Genomic DNA, 20,166 nt, shown 5'->3' on the forward strand with positions numbered 1-20,166 from the left:
TTCAACTAGCCAGGAGAAAGATGGATCTCTCTCCGGGGAAGCCAAAAGCAGTTAGTCTTTAGACCTGTCAAACAGATAAGTTCTTTGAACCAGCTGTTTATCAGTACATTTATTTATATAGGGTTCAATATTGCTTTGCAACTCCTTATCAAACACACAGACACCAATCTAGAGTTTATTTCACTTTATTGAAAATATACCCTAGTTTTTTAATGAAGCAAGTAATCAAAATATAAATGGCTATTAATATGAATCCTATAACAACAGAACATAGAAAGGCAATAAGAAATAAGTTCACTAACATTTCTTAATAAATCCTAAGTTTAACATTGCTCAAAGTTTCTATGAAATGCATAGTTAAAGATAGGTTCTCGCCTAGATTCTCTCAAGAGATCTCTTTCATCAGTATCCTGCTTATTCTATCTGTGTTTGCAATTATATACTTAATCATATGCAAATATTTAGGGTCTATTCACATGATAGCACAAACAAATAATGATTGGTTTGACACTTCACTGAATATTCATAATTTCATAGTACAGCCTTCCAATTAGTTAAAAAATTGTCATAGTCTGATCTGCAAGAGAATACGATAAATCTCTGACAAGTGTCAAGAAAAAGTTAAGTTGGGCGATCACCATTGGTTGAATCTCAGATAGAAGAACATCAATCTCGGTAGAGTCCACTATTTTAATTAATTGTCAAAGGATGAAAGCACACCTGCTGAATTACCTTACACAGAAAAAATACACTGAAAGTTCATGCAAAGTTTAAAAGTTCATCTAGAGAATACAGAAGCTAGGCCTAGTATTGTTCAGTATTGATTATTGGCATATGATTTTAATCTATATTGGCATAACACCCTCCCCTGATCGGAAAACTTAACTATTTCAGTGAATATAAAAAAGGTGCAAAAATATAAATGCTTAGCATAATGTGTGAATATATATTTGTAAGTTATATAAAACTTTATTAGGCTACAAAATTGCAAAGCATGATCACTGGAAAAAATCTTCTTTCAGTGTGAGCGAAGCTTCATCTTCGTTTGCATGAGAGTGAAACACTTGACCAAACCTACACAGCATCTTAACGTGGAAACTCTTTTATCGTGCTAGCAACCAATCTTATATAAGTGAGATGGTTGATCATGAATTGAGCCACACCGAAAGCCTAAAACATCCATGTTCCATGGTGACGTGAGAATTCCAAAATCATAAGGCCTAAAGATACATTGGAATACAAAGCTGAATAGCGAGGAGGACATAGAGAAAATGCATTTGCAGTTGAACTGAATGTTAAGTTCCCATTAATTTTAATATCTGAGTTGTATTGTTACTAAGAAATACATGTTTTCCATTGAATTGTGCAGTGTCCTGTGTTTGAACTTTACATAGATATTTGTGATTCTCCAAAAAAAACCTTTGCATTTATTATTCTTTTAGCATGTTTCTCTTATGACTTTGTAATCCCTCTTCTCTCCCCCACATTAGCTGCTGCAATCACCTTAGTGGTCCTGAACTAGGAAGTTTCATGCTGGTGTTTCCTACAAATAAGCTTAATATCTTGGACTCAAAAAACAATAAAAGTTAATTTTTAACAACTCAAACATGCTGAACTGTCACATGATCCCTTTCTTGGAATCTTGTACTAATTATGTGTCTTACTTACGTCTATTACATTCCATATAATTAGGTTTTATGTTTTACAGCAGTGTTTATTCAGGACATTTTAGAAAAAAAGTTGGTATGCTTGACTGACAGGCGTTGAGATATGAAGATGGAAACAAATATAGGCTTAGCAGGTGTTCAGTTTTTATCTGAGTTGCAGTTGGCCCCAAGCAAACTGTGCTCAGAGCTAGAAACAAACAGTGACCAGCTCACAGATGCACCAGACTGGTCCTTAGTCTTCTGGAAATGTTGACTGTCGCAGGGACCATATCATCCCAGTTTTGTTCCATCTACACTAGCTCCCAAGTTGCTTCTGGGCTCAATTCAAGATGCCTGAAATCCCTATATGGCTTGGGGGACAACATTCCTTAAGGATTGCCTTCTCCCATATGAACTTATCCATCCACTCCAGTCCTCCTGCAGTCTGAGGCTAAATGGGTGGCAACCTTAGAAAGGGTCACCAAAACTTTGGAACTTCTTCCCCAGGGAGATTCATTTGTCTCCCTCTATTGGTGTCTTACACCAATGGGTGAAGACATTGTTCTGTTTGGAATACCTCCAGTAATTGTTACTGGCCCTCCTCCCTGGTTTTGGTGTTGTGTATTTGTGTGTTTATATGTTTTTGTTAAATTATTTATTTATCATTTTCTTAAATTTATAGTCCGCCCTCCCCAAACAGGTGGGCTCAGGGCAGATCACAACAACTTAAAACACACTACACAATTTATCAACAGTAACCATTAAAAATATAAATAATACATATTCATTTAAAAACGTATACTACCACTATATAAATACAGCTATATATTTATATATTTTTAAAAAGCTGTTTTAATGATGATATATTTTACTGTTTTGGTGCTCACCAGCTTGGTGAACTCTGTATGAGTGGAAAGACAACACAGGTCCTTTTCACATTTATGGTTTAAACTGCCATTTATGCGCATTCGCCCCGATCACAGTGGCTTCGACATTGCACCCGTTCATTTCACACTGTCCACTGCAGTTTCAATTTGGTGTCTGTTTCATTTCAGACCCACTTTGAAACCTAGGTGCAGTTTCGGGCTTTCGGGGCCTTGCAATTAATATCACACTTTTTTAAAAAAAATTGAACATGTGTAGTAACGTTGCAATGTTGGAACCCTTTCCCCCTTTTTGCTGATTGGGCTACCCCCTGCCCACTGGAGAGGCAATTGGTGGCAGAGTTCTGGGGGGAAACATGTACCACTCTCGTTTTTGTTTTAAATCAAGCCAGGAAAGGGTTAAAATGCTGCCGATTCATTCCCACCCACCCCCAGTAAGCTGAGGCTTTGTTTCCAAAGCGCTGTGCAAAATGCTTGGGTTTTTTTTTTCTCTTTGGCAAAGTCTGAAACGTGCCTGGGAGGGAGGGAAAAGCATTGCAACCCATTCTTGTCTTTAAAAAAATAAGAGTGTGTGTGCATACTCTAAGGGAGGAAGGAGAAAGCAGCTATTTAACCCTTCCCTTGCTTTTAAAGCTAACGGGGAATTAGCAGCAAGCTTAGGAATTGTTCCTGGCTTTGGGGGAAAAAATAAAAGAGTGCATGCATATTGGGAGAAAGGAAACCAACGGAGAAACGGCCTTATGACCCTCACCTCGCTTTACTAAAAAAAATGGTGGACAAGGAGTTCAGAGAGCTGAGGAGGGTGGGAGTGGTTAATTCTGCACAAACCAATCAGCTCCCAGGGAAAAGGAGAGGGGGGAGAGAAGCAAAAAGGGGGCAAAAGTGTTCACATTAGCAAAATGCAGGCCAGCTGCCAGTCAGCAGCGGACTTAAAAAAACATTGCAGTTTGTCCGCAGCAGGGGGGCGGGAATTGGGGATACAGCAGACAAAAAGCAGGACTGCGTCCCATGACTGCTTTGAAAGTGTGAAAACCTTGCAAACATGGGATGTGGAACAGGTACAAACACGCTCTAAAAACCGACTGTGAAAAGTACCATAGAAACGTTTTAAATAAAGTAATAGAATAAAATAAATGTGACTTGTACTGAAAGCACCCTGCCCGGGATAGCCGAGGCAAGCAGTCTCTACAGAGCTTGGAAGCTAAGGAGGGGTCAGCCTTGGTTAATATCTGGATGGGAGACCTTCAGAGAAGACCAGGGTTGCAGCGGCAGGCAACGGCAAACTATCTTCGTTAGTCTCATGGAAACCTCAGCAGGAGTCACCATAAGTCAGCTGTGACTTGATGGCACTTTCCTCCACCACAGTGCTAAAGGTGTCAATAGAATAGAATAGAATGCGCCTAGGTCTTGTTTCAGAGGAAAGAGAAAGAGGCAAAGCTTTTTCAGTCACTACACCACAAATTGTTCACCCTCTCACAATGGGAGGCTCAGCAGAAAATTTTTATTCTCTCCCTTTTCACCCCTGGTAAATTTCTCCCACTTCCTTCTCTTCACCCCAAATTCACATGGTAAAAGAAATCTTTCCACAGTTGTGCTTTTTTGTTTAAAATATGTCCCATATTTCTATGGAGGCACTCATTTTTCACTGGATGCGTTATAAAAATTCACTCATATCATGGCCAGATGCTATGGGGAACTAGTGCACATTGCTTTTTGGAAAATGATTATCTGTTGTTGCCTATGGGGGATACCTATTTTGATGAGAGGAGGAGGAAGAAAGGAGCTTATAATGCTACTAGTAACAATCTGTAACCTGCTTGCGGAAGAAGCCCTTCCACTTGAGAATTCTTGTTAGGTTTATATTGTTAAATGATGTCACAAAGGGATCCTAATTTTGTATGTTAGTGTTCCATATCTGCCTGTCTTTGTATCATGACCTTGATTTACAAAGTAAGACTGTGGCAGCAGTTTACAAGCCAAATGAGCAAAGTGAAAGTACCAGGACATTGCTGCATTGCCTTTTCAAAGTATAACAGTTTCAGGTTAGAGATTAACTAACCCTTCATTTTCATGAAAGAGTCTTGGGTGTCAGTTTTTCCACTGCAGGATCTTAAAACCTTTTAAGGTAACAAGTTATACTTCAGGCATTTCTTTTCTTTTTTGAAAATAATGTTACTTAAAGCAGTATAACAGAAGCAAATTATTATGATAGCACACAAGCTTGAACACTACCAAGTTGTTGAAGCTACATTTAAATAATGTTGGGTGGTTTAATAGTCTTGGAACATGAAGTATACAGACAGCAGTGATATGGAATAGGGAAAATGACCTATTTTTAAAGTACTTTGTACCAAACACTTTATGTTGTGATACCTTGTAGAAAATGTTCAAATAGAATGTTGTCTTACGGCATTTCTAAATTCTTAAAGCTTATGGAAAAAGAGAGGAGAGGGTGCCATTCAGACAGTTATATGCTGAGATTTTTTTCCCTTGCTGACTTTACTGTAGAAAAAGGAGAACGTTTCATTTTCCACTCTTTTGTATAGAATAGGGTAGAACATAGATTATTCTGTACATAGAGAACTTCTTTGGGAAGTCCTTTCAAATTACGACTTTTAGCAACAGGATTTTAATCAATCTGACAGATTTTTTCTTTTTTTTCTCTTCAGGTTACAGCGTGGAATCCAAAAACTGAAGGAAAACTTCTCATTTTTATGACGCTATGGACAATACCTTGAGTCAAATTTGTGCCAACTCACATTGTGTCGTGGAAGGGAAAGCATAACAGAAGAAACTTTTATTTATCCTCTGTGGGATCCTCCTGACACATCAATTTAAACCTACTGCCACAGATTTGGAGCGTTGTCTCTTGCTCCTTACATTGGGGTTTGCACTTTGAACTTTAACAATGAGTGAGTTCTGGTTGTGTTTCAACTGCTGTATTGCAGAACAGCCTCAACCTGTAAGTATAAATCTTAGTTTTGTTCTCTAATAAATAGGACTGAGAGATAATGACCAAAATTGCCCAGTGAGTTTTGTAGGGAAATATGGATTTGAACTGAACTCTCCCTAGATTCAGAGTAGTAAGCCCATACTTATCAGCTGTTTTTACTATGCATATAAATGGCTGCTTTGTACTAATTTCTGCCTAAGAATGGAGAATGTTTTTCAAATTTGCAGATGGCATACGTCATTCCTTACCCTGAATCTGAATGCTCAATGCTATAACATTGAATGCTCAACACTATAACATTGTAGATATTAGATGTAGATAGAGCATGTTCTACAGCCAAATGAATAAGCTTAATTGCAAGCTGACAATAGCTGTGCACCTGTTTGTCAGAACAACAGGTGTGGATGAGTGGAAGATAGATTTGTATGTATACAGGTTACATACTCTGAAAAATACTTGACAGATCGTAAATTTAGAATGCTGTATCAATTATGGTTCCTAATCTGTTCAATTCAAAAACTAAGTTGGAGAAGGAGTGAGCGCAGCTATTGTAGCTGTTCAAAGAGAACTGAGACCGAGACGCAGGGGGGGAAGAAGACCTGATCCTGACTGTAGTTCGTATCTTATAAGATCTACCAATCTAATAGTATATTAGAAAGTTTAACTTTAAATAATTGTATTATGAAGGGAATTCAATACTTGTAATTGTAGTCTGTGTTCTTATGTTGTTTTTTCCCTCCCCCCTTGTTTCCTTTTTCTGTTTGTAGTTTTGATGTTAGTAATTAAAATAAAAATTTATTAAAACAAAAACAAAAACTAAGTTGGAGAAGGAGCCATTATCAGTGCAATTTAAATGTTCAGATTAAATGGGACACTGGAAACTTCTAGGTGATTACTACACTTTGGGAGACAAATACAGAAGGCAAAATCAGGGCTATAAAGTATTTGAATAAGAAAATAATCACGTAGTGGATAATGTAATCACAAAGTGAATGGCAGTATATCTAGGTAGTTAGATACTAGGGAAGTTACTGAAAACCCACCTGCTTTGTTGCAACTGTCAAATAATATGATTATGATAATTCTACTGACAAGATGTAAAATAGTACCCTGTACGCAACCATGCATGGAAAGAGAATGCTCAGAAAAAGTGTATTATAGAGTCATCCTTGATTTGACAAGATGGGTTTCTGGAGGATCTGATTGACCAAACACAAACACAAAACTCCCCAACATTTAAAAAAAAAACATGTTTTCCAGCTTAATTTTCAGAAAGCAAATTATGTGATCCTTACAATATAAATTTTGTATTTTTATAAATGTTTATAAGTCTTCTAGAACAACAAGGATGCTACAAAGGTGACGATAAAACTTAGTTCTGTGTATTATGCTGTTAAGTGGGATATGAAACACATTTAAACAGAATCATAGCATAAAGATACAGTGCATTTCCCATTGTTAACAGTAAATTTCCATTGACCTTAATCGTTCTGGATAACGGAAGATTTGTTTTCACTTACCGTGAAGCTTCCTTTCTCGGTGGTCCAGGAGTGGGGCAGTCTTATTCTTGAGATATAGCTCCTCCTCTCTAAAGTCAGGGTCAGTCATCTGATTTTTGATCCCAGAGGGGAGGGAGCTTGTCCCTGGAACCGCCAGTCCTTTCCCAAGTCTTGACTCCCCATCACAATATCATAAGAAAAAGCAACTTCCTTCAACTTTTTTAAAATAATAAGGTCTCTTTTCTGACACTAGTGGGAGGAAGATTACTGTCCTAACTCTCCAGCCAATCCTAGAAGCCGCCGCCAAGAAATTCAGGTGGATAGTACTGCCCCACTCCTAGACCAACAAGAAAGGAAGCTTCACGGTAAGTGAAAACAACCTTCCATTCTCTGGTGGTCCTAGGAGTGGGGCAGTCCTTACTCTTGGGACATACAAAAGCAGTGTGCCCTGGGGTGAGTCGTCTGGCTTCCAGGTCTAGAGGGTGTGTTGTAGTACCCTCCTGCCAAAAGTTACCTCTGCAAAGGCCAACTTATTTATCCTGTAGTGCCTGATGATTGATTGTACTGATATCCATGTGGCTGTCTTATCGATCTTTTCTAATTACTAAAGATTTATAGGCTGCTGATGTCTCTCTCCCTTAGTGAGTGCATCATGACACCTTGAGGTGTCTCCAGACCTCTGGTTTGATATGCCAGAATTATGTACCCTCAGCTCTACCTACTTATCATGGAAATGGACACTCTCTGTCCCAAGGAGGACCTCCTGAAAAACACAACTAGTGTCTCAGACTTGTGAAAACTGTTTAGTCCTGCCCAGGTAGAAGCTTGCAGCTCTATATATATCAAGGCAGTGAGATTCCCTTTCCTTCTCAAGCTTTGGATTAGGATAGAAGGAGGGTAGTACTATCTCTACTATCCTATGAAAAGGTGTTCACCTTCAGAATGAAGGCTGGTTCAGTTCATAACTTACTCTGTCATCTTGAAGGAAGGGGCATAGCTCCCTATCTACTGCTAGTGGCTGCAGCTCTGACACTTGTCTAGCTAATGTGATTATCCTTCCCTTGAAGGAAGGATAGTATCTCCCTAACTGACCCCTTAAAGAGCCTCTATCCATGTACTACATCTGGAAACTTGGCAGGTATTATTATAGACTCTGTGAAACTCTTCTTGGAGGCTAACATAGTACCAATTACGATTTCTGCAAAATCTAACTCTCTTAGTTGTTTGCATTGAATCTCCATGCTGTGAGGCTTGGCAGAGTTGGTCAAGGGTGTGGTATTGTTCCCTGCATCAACAGGCTCTCCTGAAGTGGGAGGTGCCAGGGATCCATGCTGGATAGTCTCTTCAGGTCATGAGACCACGTCCTTCTAGATCAGAAGGATACTATTAGAATCACTTCTGCACATTGCTGTGTGATCTTCTGAACAACTCTGGGCAATAGCTGTACTGGGGAAAGTGTACAGGAGTTGTGGAGGAAGCTTGCAGCTCACGGCCTCTATCCCTATGGCTTGAGGATTTCTTCTTCTTGAGTCTTGCTGAAACTCTGCCAGACCAGTTGGAACATCTCTCTAGATAGCATGCATTCTCATTGGTCCATCACTCTCTGTCTTAGCTAGTCCGCTGGGGAGTTGTCCTGGTCTGTTACAGGTACTGCTTTTAGAGATTCAAGGTGAACCTTCATCTATATAAACATGTGGTGGCCTGTGGGAAGATCCTGGACCAGTCTGATGGCTCTAAATCCCAAGAATCCATGATCCTACAGACAGGCTACCGTCAATTTCACCGCTTCTTTCCACTGTGGCAAGGATGGAACCATGACCAAGATGTCGTCCAGATACAGGAAAAGGAGCCACTCTCTGCAGTCTAGCCATGCTATCAGTGCTGCTAGGATTCTGGTGAATACCCTGGATTGTGCTTTCAGGTCAAAAGGCAGAGTCCTATATTGGAAGCGCCTCTGAGAAATCAATAGAAGCCCGACAATCTCCCTTCTGAATGACAGTCATGACAAATGTGAGCATTTCCATTCCAAACTTTCTTGCCCCTATGTGTCTGTTTTATTTGACCAATTCTTTTGGATCTGGAGGAAAACCCCAGGTGGCACAAGTTGAATTCCAGTGAATATCCATTGATCACTGTATCGCTTACTGTTTGCTACCGAGGGTTTGCAAACACAATTGTGCCTGCTGCCTTGGCGGAGTCACGCTGAGCTCTCTTCTTTGGCCACTTGGTGTTTTAACCGGCTTTGTTGAAGGAGGATGGACTACCATCCTCTCGATGTTTGGTCTACTATCTTCCTTTGAATGGTCTAGTGTATCTTGTGTGGGAAGGATGCTTGGACTCTTGAAAGGACTAAAGCCTCTTCCTCAAATTCTCTTCCTTCTTCTTTGAGGGAAGGACTTTCTGCTTTTCTTTATCCAGAGCTTCTCCAAACAGGTTAATGCCTTTGAAGGGAACCACAGTTACTTTGGCTTGGGCGAAAGGTTGACGTTGCAGTTCCTAAGACAAGTATTGTGCCTGGCTGCCATGTTAAACCCTTGGTTCTTGTTGACCATAACAGAGCATCTATGGATGTGTAAAGACTGTTGCCAGGGCTATTTTCTTAGTTCCGACCTTCAACTCTTTGAGGATCTTGCTACTCACTGCAGCTAGGTCTGAGGCCCAAGAGAATGCATCTCTAGGCAAGAGCGAAGCTGCTGCTGATGCTCTGAGAGATGTAGTGGAAGCTTCCAAGTTTCTGCACAGAGCCAGTTCGAACCACCTGACATAGAATCCTTGGGTAGGCTGTCTGTGTCAATGGGCAGCACAGGATTGGCCAGCAGGATGGTTACTGGATCATCCACCACTGGCAGCTTGTAGCCTCTGGAATCAGTGTATCTTGGGGAAAAGAGTGGTTAGGTTGGATTTTGCCAGAGTTTCTCTCTTAGCCCTCTTCGGGTATAAAAGGCTATTGAAAAGGCAAATCCCTGGCAGAATCTCTCCTGATTTTGAGAAGGATCCTCGCCAACACTATTGGGAAATCTGAGCCTGATTGCTCCTTCCTTATGGGAAAACTCTAGAACCCTCAACACTTTAGGGAGCAATCTAGAATACAGCTCCTGTTTGCCTCAGGGTGACTGTGTATTTAGGAATATTCCCCTCTTTTTGTTGGAAGTACTATGTCTTGCGTACAGAGAAGGCAGAAGATGCAGAATACCTGCAGGAGGCAGCAGGTATGACAGATAAATAGCAGAATAAGATCCTTCTTTCTGTCTCTCTTCTGTACTTCTTGCTTGTCTCCAGATTGGTATTCTTACACTACTTCCTGCTTCTTCCCAGAAGTCCCTCTCTCCCATTTTTTGAGGTAATTAGTATCTATTCTGTTTCTCTCCTTTCTGTCAAAGTTGTAGTTCCTGAATAAACTTGCTTCATTCACTCCTTAATCAGACTCAAGATCATTCCTAAGATATACCACAGCCTACACTTTTAACAATTCCCCTTTTCTTCCTGGCTGACGGAGAACCCAATAGCTCAGAGCTCTCAGGTTAGAGGGTTAACAGAGGGTGATGTCAATGGCACTTGTCTCATCTTTGATTGGGGAGGGGGAATCGCACCCCTTTTCCTATCTTTGAGTTGGACCCCCCCTTGGGTTGCCCCTCTTGCCCATCTGAAGGTCCAGGCTCTAGGCTACTTGTTGGTACTCCTTCAGGATCTCTTTGTATTCCTTCTTATTTCCAACCTGAGCCACACCAGTAGGTTTGTTAACAACAACTGCGCCTATGTACCGCTCTTCTGGGCAGATCAGTATCAATCAGAGTTGTGATAAGGTCAGAATTATCATTATCCCTCCCAATACTACTGGGTAACTGAGGCTGAGATGGGAGGTTTGCCCAAGGCAGGATTGCCAGCCTTCAAATGGTGGCTGGAGATCTCCTGGAATTACAACTGATCTCCAGCCGACAGAGATCAATTCCCATGGAGAAAATGGCTGATTTGGAGGGTGGACTCTATGGCATTATACCCTGCTGAGACCCCTCCCCTCCCAAACCCCACTTACTTGAAGCTCCACCCACCAAATTTCCAGGAATTTCCCAACCGGAACTGGCAAACCCTAACCCAAGGCCAGCTTCTGAGTTCATGCAATTATGGGATTTGAACCAGCAGAGTGCCGATTCATGGCCCAGTCACTTAACGACAATGATACAGCAGCTCACTTCTTGGTGTCCTAGTCTGAGGGGTCCAGACCCTGGACCTTCTCCCTTTCATTAGCCTGTTAAGCAGCCCAGGAGTAGGCCAAGGCCTGGGAGTTCAGTAAGTCTAGGCTTAGGGTTGCCAGGGCCCTTGAGTCCCTCGATGGGGGACTGGGAACCTCGAACTCACCCTCTGCAGTCTTCGTTTTCTGTCTTAGTGCACAAAGCGCATGCTCCCAACGTATGTGATGATGTCAATTCAGGGAAGTGATGTAATCACGCGTGTCAAAGGGCGGCCAGGTGTGCAAAGGGCTGAATTGTCCCCCGTGGGCCCAATTCAGCCCGAAACAAGCCTGTTGCAGGGTGCGAGAGCACAGCACGGTGGGGCATGGGGGCACAGGAGCATGCCACAGCGGGCATACTGCGCCACCAGGGGTACCCTGGGGGATGCTCCCTGCTGGCCAGGTAAGTGGGGTGGGGGGGAGGTTGAAGCAGGGGATCCCCCACCCCAGGCGGGGGAATGGCAGCCCTATCTAGGCTGCAGGCTTGTGCTCTCTGAAGCCTGAGAGGTGGCTAGGCTGACATTCTGCCAACAGAAATTTTCAGCCATCCTTGCCTGATGGATCCAGGCCCTTGGACCTTCTCTCTTTCACTGGCCTGTTGAGAGGCCCAGGAGGGGGCTGAGGCCTGGGAGTTTGGCACATCTAGGCTGCAGATTTACGCTCTCAGAGGCCTGGGAAGTGGGTAGGCCTCCCTTTACTGGCATTTCACCAACAAAAATTTTCAGGCAGGCCCTTGGACCTTCTCTCTTTCATTGGCCTGTTGAGAGATCCAGAAGGGGGGGTGAGGCCTGGGAATCTGGCACATCTAGGCTGCAGATTTTTGCTCTCTGATGCCTGAGAGATGGTTGGGGCCTACCATTACTGACATTCCCACCAACAGGAATTTTCCACCAAAGGGAGAAAGCGAAAGTAAAAAGCACACCTCAGAGCCAAGCTACAAGTGACAAATTACACTTGCCTGGCAAGCGAACAGACACACGTATATTCCTTCCTGTTCACTTGCCATTCACTTGCTCTCCACTTGATCAAGTGGAGCGCAAGTGAATGGCAAGTGAACAGGGAGGAATACACTTGAGTCAGTTCACTTGCCTGGCAAGTGTAATTTGTCACTTGTAGCTTGGCTCTCAGAAAACCTAGCTGAAAGGAGGAGAAATAAAAGGGCTCCCTTTTATTTGAGGCGAGCTGGCTGCAAGGCTTCTGCTGCACTTTTCTCCTCCCTTTCACAGCCCCCGTTCCCCGCTGGATCAGTCTTACCGCAGTTCAGTTGGGGCTGCTGGGATTGGAGCAGTTCCTCTGCTGCTGCTGGAGGCTGCTCCTTCCAAGCCTGAAGAAGTTCCCAATAATATAGGTCTCTTTAACAGGCTATCGCAGACTCACACACCTCACCCTCTGGTCGTCTGAGGGGATGTTCCTACCAGCCCACATGTGAGGGACCTTGGTGGAGTTTGCAGTTGCAGCCATGAAACCTAGGAGAACCTAAGGACCATTGGCTGTATCGCTTGCCATCGCAGTTGTGGCCATGGAACCAGAAGTACCTCGCGACTGTCAGCTTTAACACTTGCCATCACTCCAAAGCAATACAGGGATGGGGTAGGGCCTTTCCCTTCCTGTGTGAGCTCCACACTGCCTGTGGCCTCAGCCTCTCTGAGTGCTGGAATTACAGGCGCACGCCACCATGCCCGGCTCATCTCTGGCAGTTTCTTCTTCACCAGGATCGCTGTGCTCTGCAGAGCATTGCTGAAGACATCCTGCTTGGAAGGCAGGGACAGAAAGACTGGGGATCCCTGGGACAAGCCCCTCCCCTCCAGGATCAAAAATCAGCTGACTGACCCTGCCTTCAGAGAGGAGGAGCTATATCCCAAGAGTAAGGACTGCCCCATTCCTAGGACCAAGGGAGAGTACCTTCATTAAGATTAATCAAGACATGAAATGAATAAAAGCCGTAATTTTTTTGGTGACACAGCTCATGATATTCACACTCTAGGGAAGTGAGAATATGTGTGTTAGACTTTAATCATTAATCAACTCTGGTTAGATTTTACTTATTAATCCTACAATTTGTGGGCATTTTGCTAACGTTAATAGGATTTATTGTAAAGAAATAGAGGGATAGAGGTCAATTTCATTTGAATTGTGTATTGAAGAGTTAAATTTGGCTTCAATGTTTGCAGTGTGGTTAAATATGTTTAGTGTGAAGTCATTAGCTGATCAGTTTGTGATTGTTATGCTAAGGGAGGGGGGAAGTCTGATTTGTTAATGTTCCCAACCAGGCATCTTTCTGAAATGGTTTATAAACTCAAACTGGGGGCACAAGGGTATTCTGGAGATCTCTGATTCCTTTGCTAAGGATAGAGGATGACCCATTCCCTTGCCCATTTGTCTAACTGGCCATGTGACATCAAGGAGAGACAATCCTAATATGGAGATCATCATAACTCTGGCATAAAACTGAACTGGTTTTCATTCGGTTTTCCAATGCAAAGAATTTCTTTGCACAAAGAGAAGCCACTCTGCATCTGTGGATAGCTAATAGTTTTGTGTGACTCTGGACTTTCTATTTTTATTAGCATTTATTAGCATCTTTGAAAGTTTTTCCAGGCTCCTTCCCTCTGCAGTTTAGCTGGCCTCTATCCTGAAGTTATTGACCATAATGATGCTGAGAAGCCCCCTCCATTGAAGGGTTGACAATGATTAGAACTCAGACCAGGGCCTTTGGGTTTGTGGCTAGGATTGCCAGCCATTTGCTGGCAACAAGCAGGAGCAGGGGGTGGGGGAGACTGATGGAAACAGCGCTGTGCAGCTATGAAGTCACACAATCTTTTAGGAATCCCCACAATTTCTATGGTGTTTACCACAGTGATTGGGGAAATTCCTACTGCATCGCACAATGTGGTACTGTCACTTCTAGGTACATCAACACCCCCTCCCTTTTTATTCCCACTGTTCATTTGAGCAGTGGCAGGTGCTAAGGACCAATGGCAAACCACCTCTGCTGCTCATTTGCCTTGAAAGTACCTTGCTGGGGTCATCATAAGTCAGTTGTGACTTGACAGCACTTTACGCACACAGGTGCCAAGGACAGGAGGTTGCATACCAAGCTGGCAATCTGGCATCCCTAGTTATGGCCTATAGAATCAGCTACCTGACTTTATAGGCTGTGTACAGACAAAAACATTTTTCTTAAAGTTTAGCGGTTAAGGATCTCACTGTTTTCTGGATATGAGTGTACAGAAGCCTCTATGGGGCATGTGCTGCTTGCTATATATATGGCAAGACCTGAGGGTCCACAAAAAAAGCTGAATCAAAATGGGTGTCCTCAGCTCCTAAAGTCTGAGACCCATTGCAATAGAAAACCATACAGCCATTATAACATACATGCATTCATTCTTTCTCTCTGTCTCTCTCCCTCCCTCCCTCCATATAAAAAAATAACATAACATTTGATTTATTTACCACCATTCAGGACAACTTAATACCCACTCATAGCAGTATACAAAGTATGTTATTATCATCCCCACAACAATCACCCTGTGAGATGGGTAGGGCTGAGAGAGCTCCAACAACCTGTGACTGACCCAAAGTTGCCCAGCTGGCTTCAAGTGGAGTGGGAAATCAAACCCAGTTCTCCAGATTAGAGTCCTGCCACTCTTAGCCCCTACACCAAACTGGCTATAGACATATATATATATAGCGGTAATAACAACACTTTCTTTACCACTCTTAATGATACTAATCTGTTCAGAAGAGCAGGATGCAAATGAATTGTTATAAATCTGTTCTGGAAAACCCTCAAAACCCTAGCAAACCATCAGCATAGAAGAATAAAAGCATACCAAAATGTTTCCTTTCTCCTTTTAGCAAAAGGCCGTGTGAAACAGTGCTCACTCAATGTCTTGCTTAGTGTCTTGTAGTCATGATGGCAACCTCCTCTGATAGACCATTTGTGACGAACTTAGCTTTACACGCTGAGATTCCTAGTCAGAGGGTTATGATTGACAGGTTTCCTCCCCCCTTGTGGCTGGCCTAGAATGGCAGTTGGGGGTGGAATGTTGGGGGGAAGCTGTCAGTTGGCAGTTAGAGAGTGAAAGAGAGTCGGAGCCTGGCTTTTGACCAGTGAGGGTAGCCAGAAAATCCTCTGTGATTTGTGAAGCACTTTTAGTCCTAGGACTAAAGTGGGGAAAACCAGCACAAACCCCTACTTAGACTCAATAGATCTGGGAAGTATAGAGGGCCAAGGAAGGAGGAAGAAAGGAGTCTCCCCTTCAGTGCCAGGAACAGGATTATAGTTCACAGCTATAACACCTGCCCAGGATCTGGGAAGGGTCTGTCTCTGTGGAGCCACCCTAAGTCTGGAGAGGAGGGGAAAGCGTGCTGTGTTTGTGTTGAAGAATATAAAGTGAAACATCTGTGAAGCAGGGTGTGCCTCTAAAAGCAGCCAGTAACCAAATGTGTTGTGCCTCACACCAGTGAAGTTGTTGTACCCAAACCTTTCTGTCATTACGTTTAAACACCTGCCTACCTGCCTCTTGAGTTCAACTTCTGTTAATAAACCTTCAATTACATTTTTGAACCTTCCCAAGCCTCATGTGCCAGTTTCTGATAAAGGGAAGCACAAACCCCTGATCTGTCCCCTATTAAGACTCGGCTGGGTAACCAAATTGTAATATTCATAAGGGTGGGACAAAGAAGAACATTGAAGCGCAATATCAACCACGTTACCAAAGGCTGCCCAGCCCAGTATACAGCTTCATAAGCTTACAGAGGAGGAGGTTTTACCTCAGGGTAGGGGAAGCTCAGTCCAAGCCTGAGTTTGACGTGAGTTTGTGGCACCATTCCTTAACATAGGTACAGTAACAAGAAAAGCCCATGATTGGCCCAATACTAGCAGGAACTGATGAGAGGAGTGGAACTGGCACTGACGGTTGCATCAAAGACTAAAAGTGGTTGGCTTCATACAATTCTGTTGCAACATATCTTACAAAGCTGGGTTGTTCTTTCCATCTTTCAGTCTTTCTGTAAGAATAGAAGGAATTCCCTGGTTAAGTGAGCTACTATGTTTGATATTTCTACTATAGAATTAAAATGGACAAGTATATGTCATCTTAGCCAATTACATTGAACAAGTTGTGTTCTGAATGCATTTCAGCCCTTTTTTCCATGAATTAAAACAAGCTAATTCCTTGTCTGCTAAAATGTAGAGCCAACAACAAAATGTGGTTGTAAACCACTTCATGTCTCAACTGTGACTGTAAATGAGGCATAAATATTATAAAACTTCCTTGATTTGAAAATTAAGTTTTACCAAGTTGTAATAGATGGAAATGACTGGACGTGACTGCGTCACCATTCAAGTATGCTAGAAACCAACCATGAAGATGGTGACCTGAATGCTCCATGTGATTGTGGGGGGCAGTGTGGACTTCCCTGTTTCAGCTTAGGGCCCGTACTTCAGCTATGTTATTGAGACAGCCTTTTCCTTGTGGTGCCCCATTCTCAAGACTCTCCATTTGGTAACAGTCAAGCCACAGGCTTCTTCCATAGCAAAAGCAGTCATTTGGAATGGTTTAATAAGGAGGATACATAGAATGCCTTTAGTTCTTGCATTCGGAAAGATATACGAGAGCTCGGGCTTCAAAGGGAAGAGTGAAAGAGATGAGGTATCAACTAAGCTAGTCAAGGATCATTCCATGTAGGTTGTCCTGATCTCTGCAACGGCCTGCTATTTGGTCCAGAAAAATGACTTCACAGTAGGGAAGTTTGATTGTGGTGGAGAGGACAAGAACCCTTTCCCCAGAGCAACCTGACCTTCAAGATGCATTATACTACTGATATTGTTGACGGGGGGGGAGGGGCTTCAGATGCAAAAGTTAAGCATCAAATTAAGAGGAATCGATTATCTTGTTTCCAGATGAAATTGTTATATGCAGTGGTGATTATTTCAAGGTCAATTAAATTTTTAATATTTAATTTTGTAGAAAATGTTGTAAAATGCCTTGGAGACTTTCTACTTAAAATGTAGTCAATAAACTAAACAAAAATAATGTTTTCATAGTTCTCTGTGGAAGATTTCACCCAAGATGTTTTTTCCTGTATAAGTTGTCCTGAAGCCAACTTTTTATCCCCTTCACAACTGAATTTGACATTTATATGGTTGAATAGGAAAGGTTTCATGTTGTAACTACTGACACACATCCTGTCATGGAGCTGTAATGTTTCATCATGTTGGTTGACCTCTACAAATATTTCCTGTGTTGATTTTCAGGGGCTCAGTAAATCAAAATAGTAATTTTTCCTCTTTACTTACTTACTTTCTAATAATCTCTTGTTATTTATAATTAGGTATCTAAATGATACCTAGTTTGCCAGAGTTCTTCACATATTACTACACCTCTTTAAGGTATTTTTGAAGTACAGTTTTCATTAACAGGAATATGAAATGTTTCTCTGGGAACAAAAACTTCTAGGCTTTTAAATTTGCTACTTGAGATAAGAGTCTGGTCGTCAGCTTTTCTTTCTAGTGAGATCTCTGTCACAGAATGAAATAGAGCCTGCCTTTAAATAAACATAGATCTTCAAGTTAGCCTTCTGTGTTCACCCAGTGGTGAGATGAGAGAGCCAACCAGCTACCCTTTATAGACTTAACAGCCTGATGAAAGTTTGTGTTGCATAGTATCACAATTATAACTGCTTGTAGTGACAAGAAAAAACCATGCTGAAGCAAATAGGAGTTTTGTTTGTCTTAAAGACAAACAAAAAATTATTCTGGCTTCTTCAGATGTTGTGAGTGGATCCTCACCTTGAATTCATTTTATATAGGAAATTTAAAAAAATAGTAAGGTCAAGGGGTCAAGAAATGCAGGAAGTGCAGAGTGAAATGTAATTATGTAAAATTCAAGTCTCATAAGGAAAAATATAGATACTACTAGTTATATGCTAGTTAACACCTTAATTGGTGGGGATTTGTAGGTTTTGTGGAGATAGTAATAATTATAGCAATATTAAAATCCTAAATCTCTTTTATTGAAAAATTGTGACTTTCAGAACAACTGTGCATCCCAGCACTGAAATGTTCTCCTTTTGTTTTCTGAATACTGTGATTTTAATGTCAAATTTATGTCCATTTAATTTTTATGTCAGAACTGACCTATTCCTTCTATGTAGATAGTAGAAGGATATTGTTAATACATAATGGTATATATGACATCAGAGGATGAAGGAGAGCCCAAGATGGTATAGCTGATGTTCTTAGAACCTGTGATAGTATTGTATTGTCTTATATATGGAATCTTGGTTTGTTGCATGAGTTTGTGTTTCTGAAAGGTTGATACTGTTGTTGGTAAGAATCTGTTTTAAATTAGGGGACTGCCTGTCAGCAAGACCATTGAGAGAAGGAATATTATTATCCAGGATGAGCTTTAGTTTATTGATGATACATTTGACTGATTTGAGCTGAGAGTTGTAGGTGATAAGCCAGTGGTGTGCTGTTGTAACCACTTTCCAACATGCTGTATAGTATGTACCAGTTTGGCTTTATTAGTCTGTTTATTGACATCATTGGATATTAGATGCAGAGGAGTTAGCCGTGTTAGTCTGTGGTAGCAAAATCAAGTAGCACCTTTAAGACTAACCAATTTTATTGTAGCATAAGCTTTCGAGAATCAAGTTCTCGTATCATGCATCTGATGAAGAGAACTTGATTCTCGAAAGCTTATGCTACAATAAAATTGGTTAGTCTTAAAGGTGCTACTGGACTCTTTTTGATCATTGGATATTGTAATCCTAAAAATGCCTTCAAGTGTAAGAGCAAATGTGGCCATAATGTAGAGTAGATCTTGACTGTAGGCAATGGATTGTGTGGCATGCTTGAGGTGATAGATGGAAGCAGATAGATATGTGAGACAGTCAGTGGTTTGAGGATATAAGGCAATATGCTTAGGTGTTCATCATGGTTGTAGAATGGGGTCCAGAAAATGAACCTTATGTACATATTGGTCCAGGCTATGTTGATAATTTGGGTAAAAACTGTTGAAATCCTGGTGGTATCTCTTAAGAACTTGTTTCCCAAGTGTTCACATTATGAAAATGTCAGTACAATAGAGCCTTACCATTTGCAACTACTGATTTCACTTATTCATAGTTTACATTTTCATCATGTGACATGTTGGTTAGCCTGTTTGTATCCCCGTCATACCATCAGCTCATCATTGTATCCTTAAATTTTGCAGGAAATAGACGTTGCTACTTTTTTGGCCACAATTTGCGGATTTTGCCATTTGCAGTGAATGGATCTCACATGAATGGTTGAGAGTCTACTGTATAGGAGAGATGTTAGAGCAGCATTATCTCAGCTCCTACCATGCTTTGCTGTTAAAATATTAGGGATAATGTTCCTAATAACTTTTAGTCTGTCTTCATGAAGAATGTCGGTATATAGAGCCTCAAAATCCATGGTAGCAAGAATGGTATTATCTGAAAGGCAGTTTATGGACTGTGGCTTCCTCAAGAATTCAGTAGCATCTTGCAAGTGAGTAGGGGTATAAGGCCTGAGGACAGAGTCCATATAGGCAGACACGCCATACACGGCATAGTAATTATGCTGATGCTTGAAACAATGAGATGTCCTGCATGTGTACTTTAGATAGAAGGTTCCAGGGGAGGGGGGTGTCCATATAGATTAGGGGAAGAATGCCCTTGGGGAAAGGCATTCATATGTGAAAAAATGGTATATAAAATATTTTCATAAAATAAGACACCATCTTACTCACTGAACATTTCTGAACAGAGTTTGTACAACGTATGGAGAATGGAGGAAGAATTCCTCCCCCCCCCCTTGCCCTCTAGTCCAAGCATGCTTCTTGAAAGATCTATTGTTTTCAGGAATCATCTGACATGTTCTTATTTATTCAAGAAGCATGGCCTGAAATTACTAGTTTTGTCATGTGATGAGTAACTCAAC

At 41.6% G+C, this 20,166-nt stretch overlaps 1 protein-coding gene across 2 annotated transcripts in view; it reads left to right on the forward strand.

Annotated features, from left to right (window-relative positions):
• Positions 1–20,166, forward strand: part of CDC42SE2 (CDC42 small effector 2) — a 115,036-nt gene that overhangs the window by 63,267 nt on the left and 31,603 nt on the right. For both annotated transcript variants that reach the window (XM_054987261.1, XM_054987262.1), the window contains exon 2: positions 5,200–5,492. In XM_054987261.1, the coding sequence (XP_054843236.1) occupies positions 5,439–5,492 (54 nt within the window). In that variant the 5' untranslated portion in view covers positions 5,200–5,438. The remainder of the gene's footprint in view (positions 1–5,199; positions 5,493–20,166) is intronic.

Source organism: Eublepharis macularius, chromosome 8 (assembly GCF_028583425.1).
Source record: "Eublepharis macularius isolate TG4126 chromosome 8, MPM_Emac_v1.0, whole genome shotgun sequence".
In the NCBI taxonomy this organism is placed as follows: domain Eukaryota; kingdom Metazoa; phylum Chordata; class Lepidosauria; order Squamata; family Eublepharidae; genus Eublepharis; species Eublepharis macularius.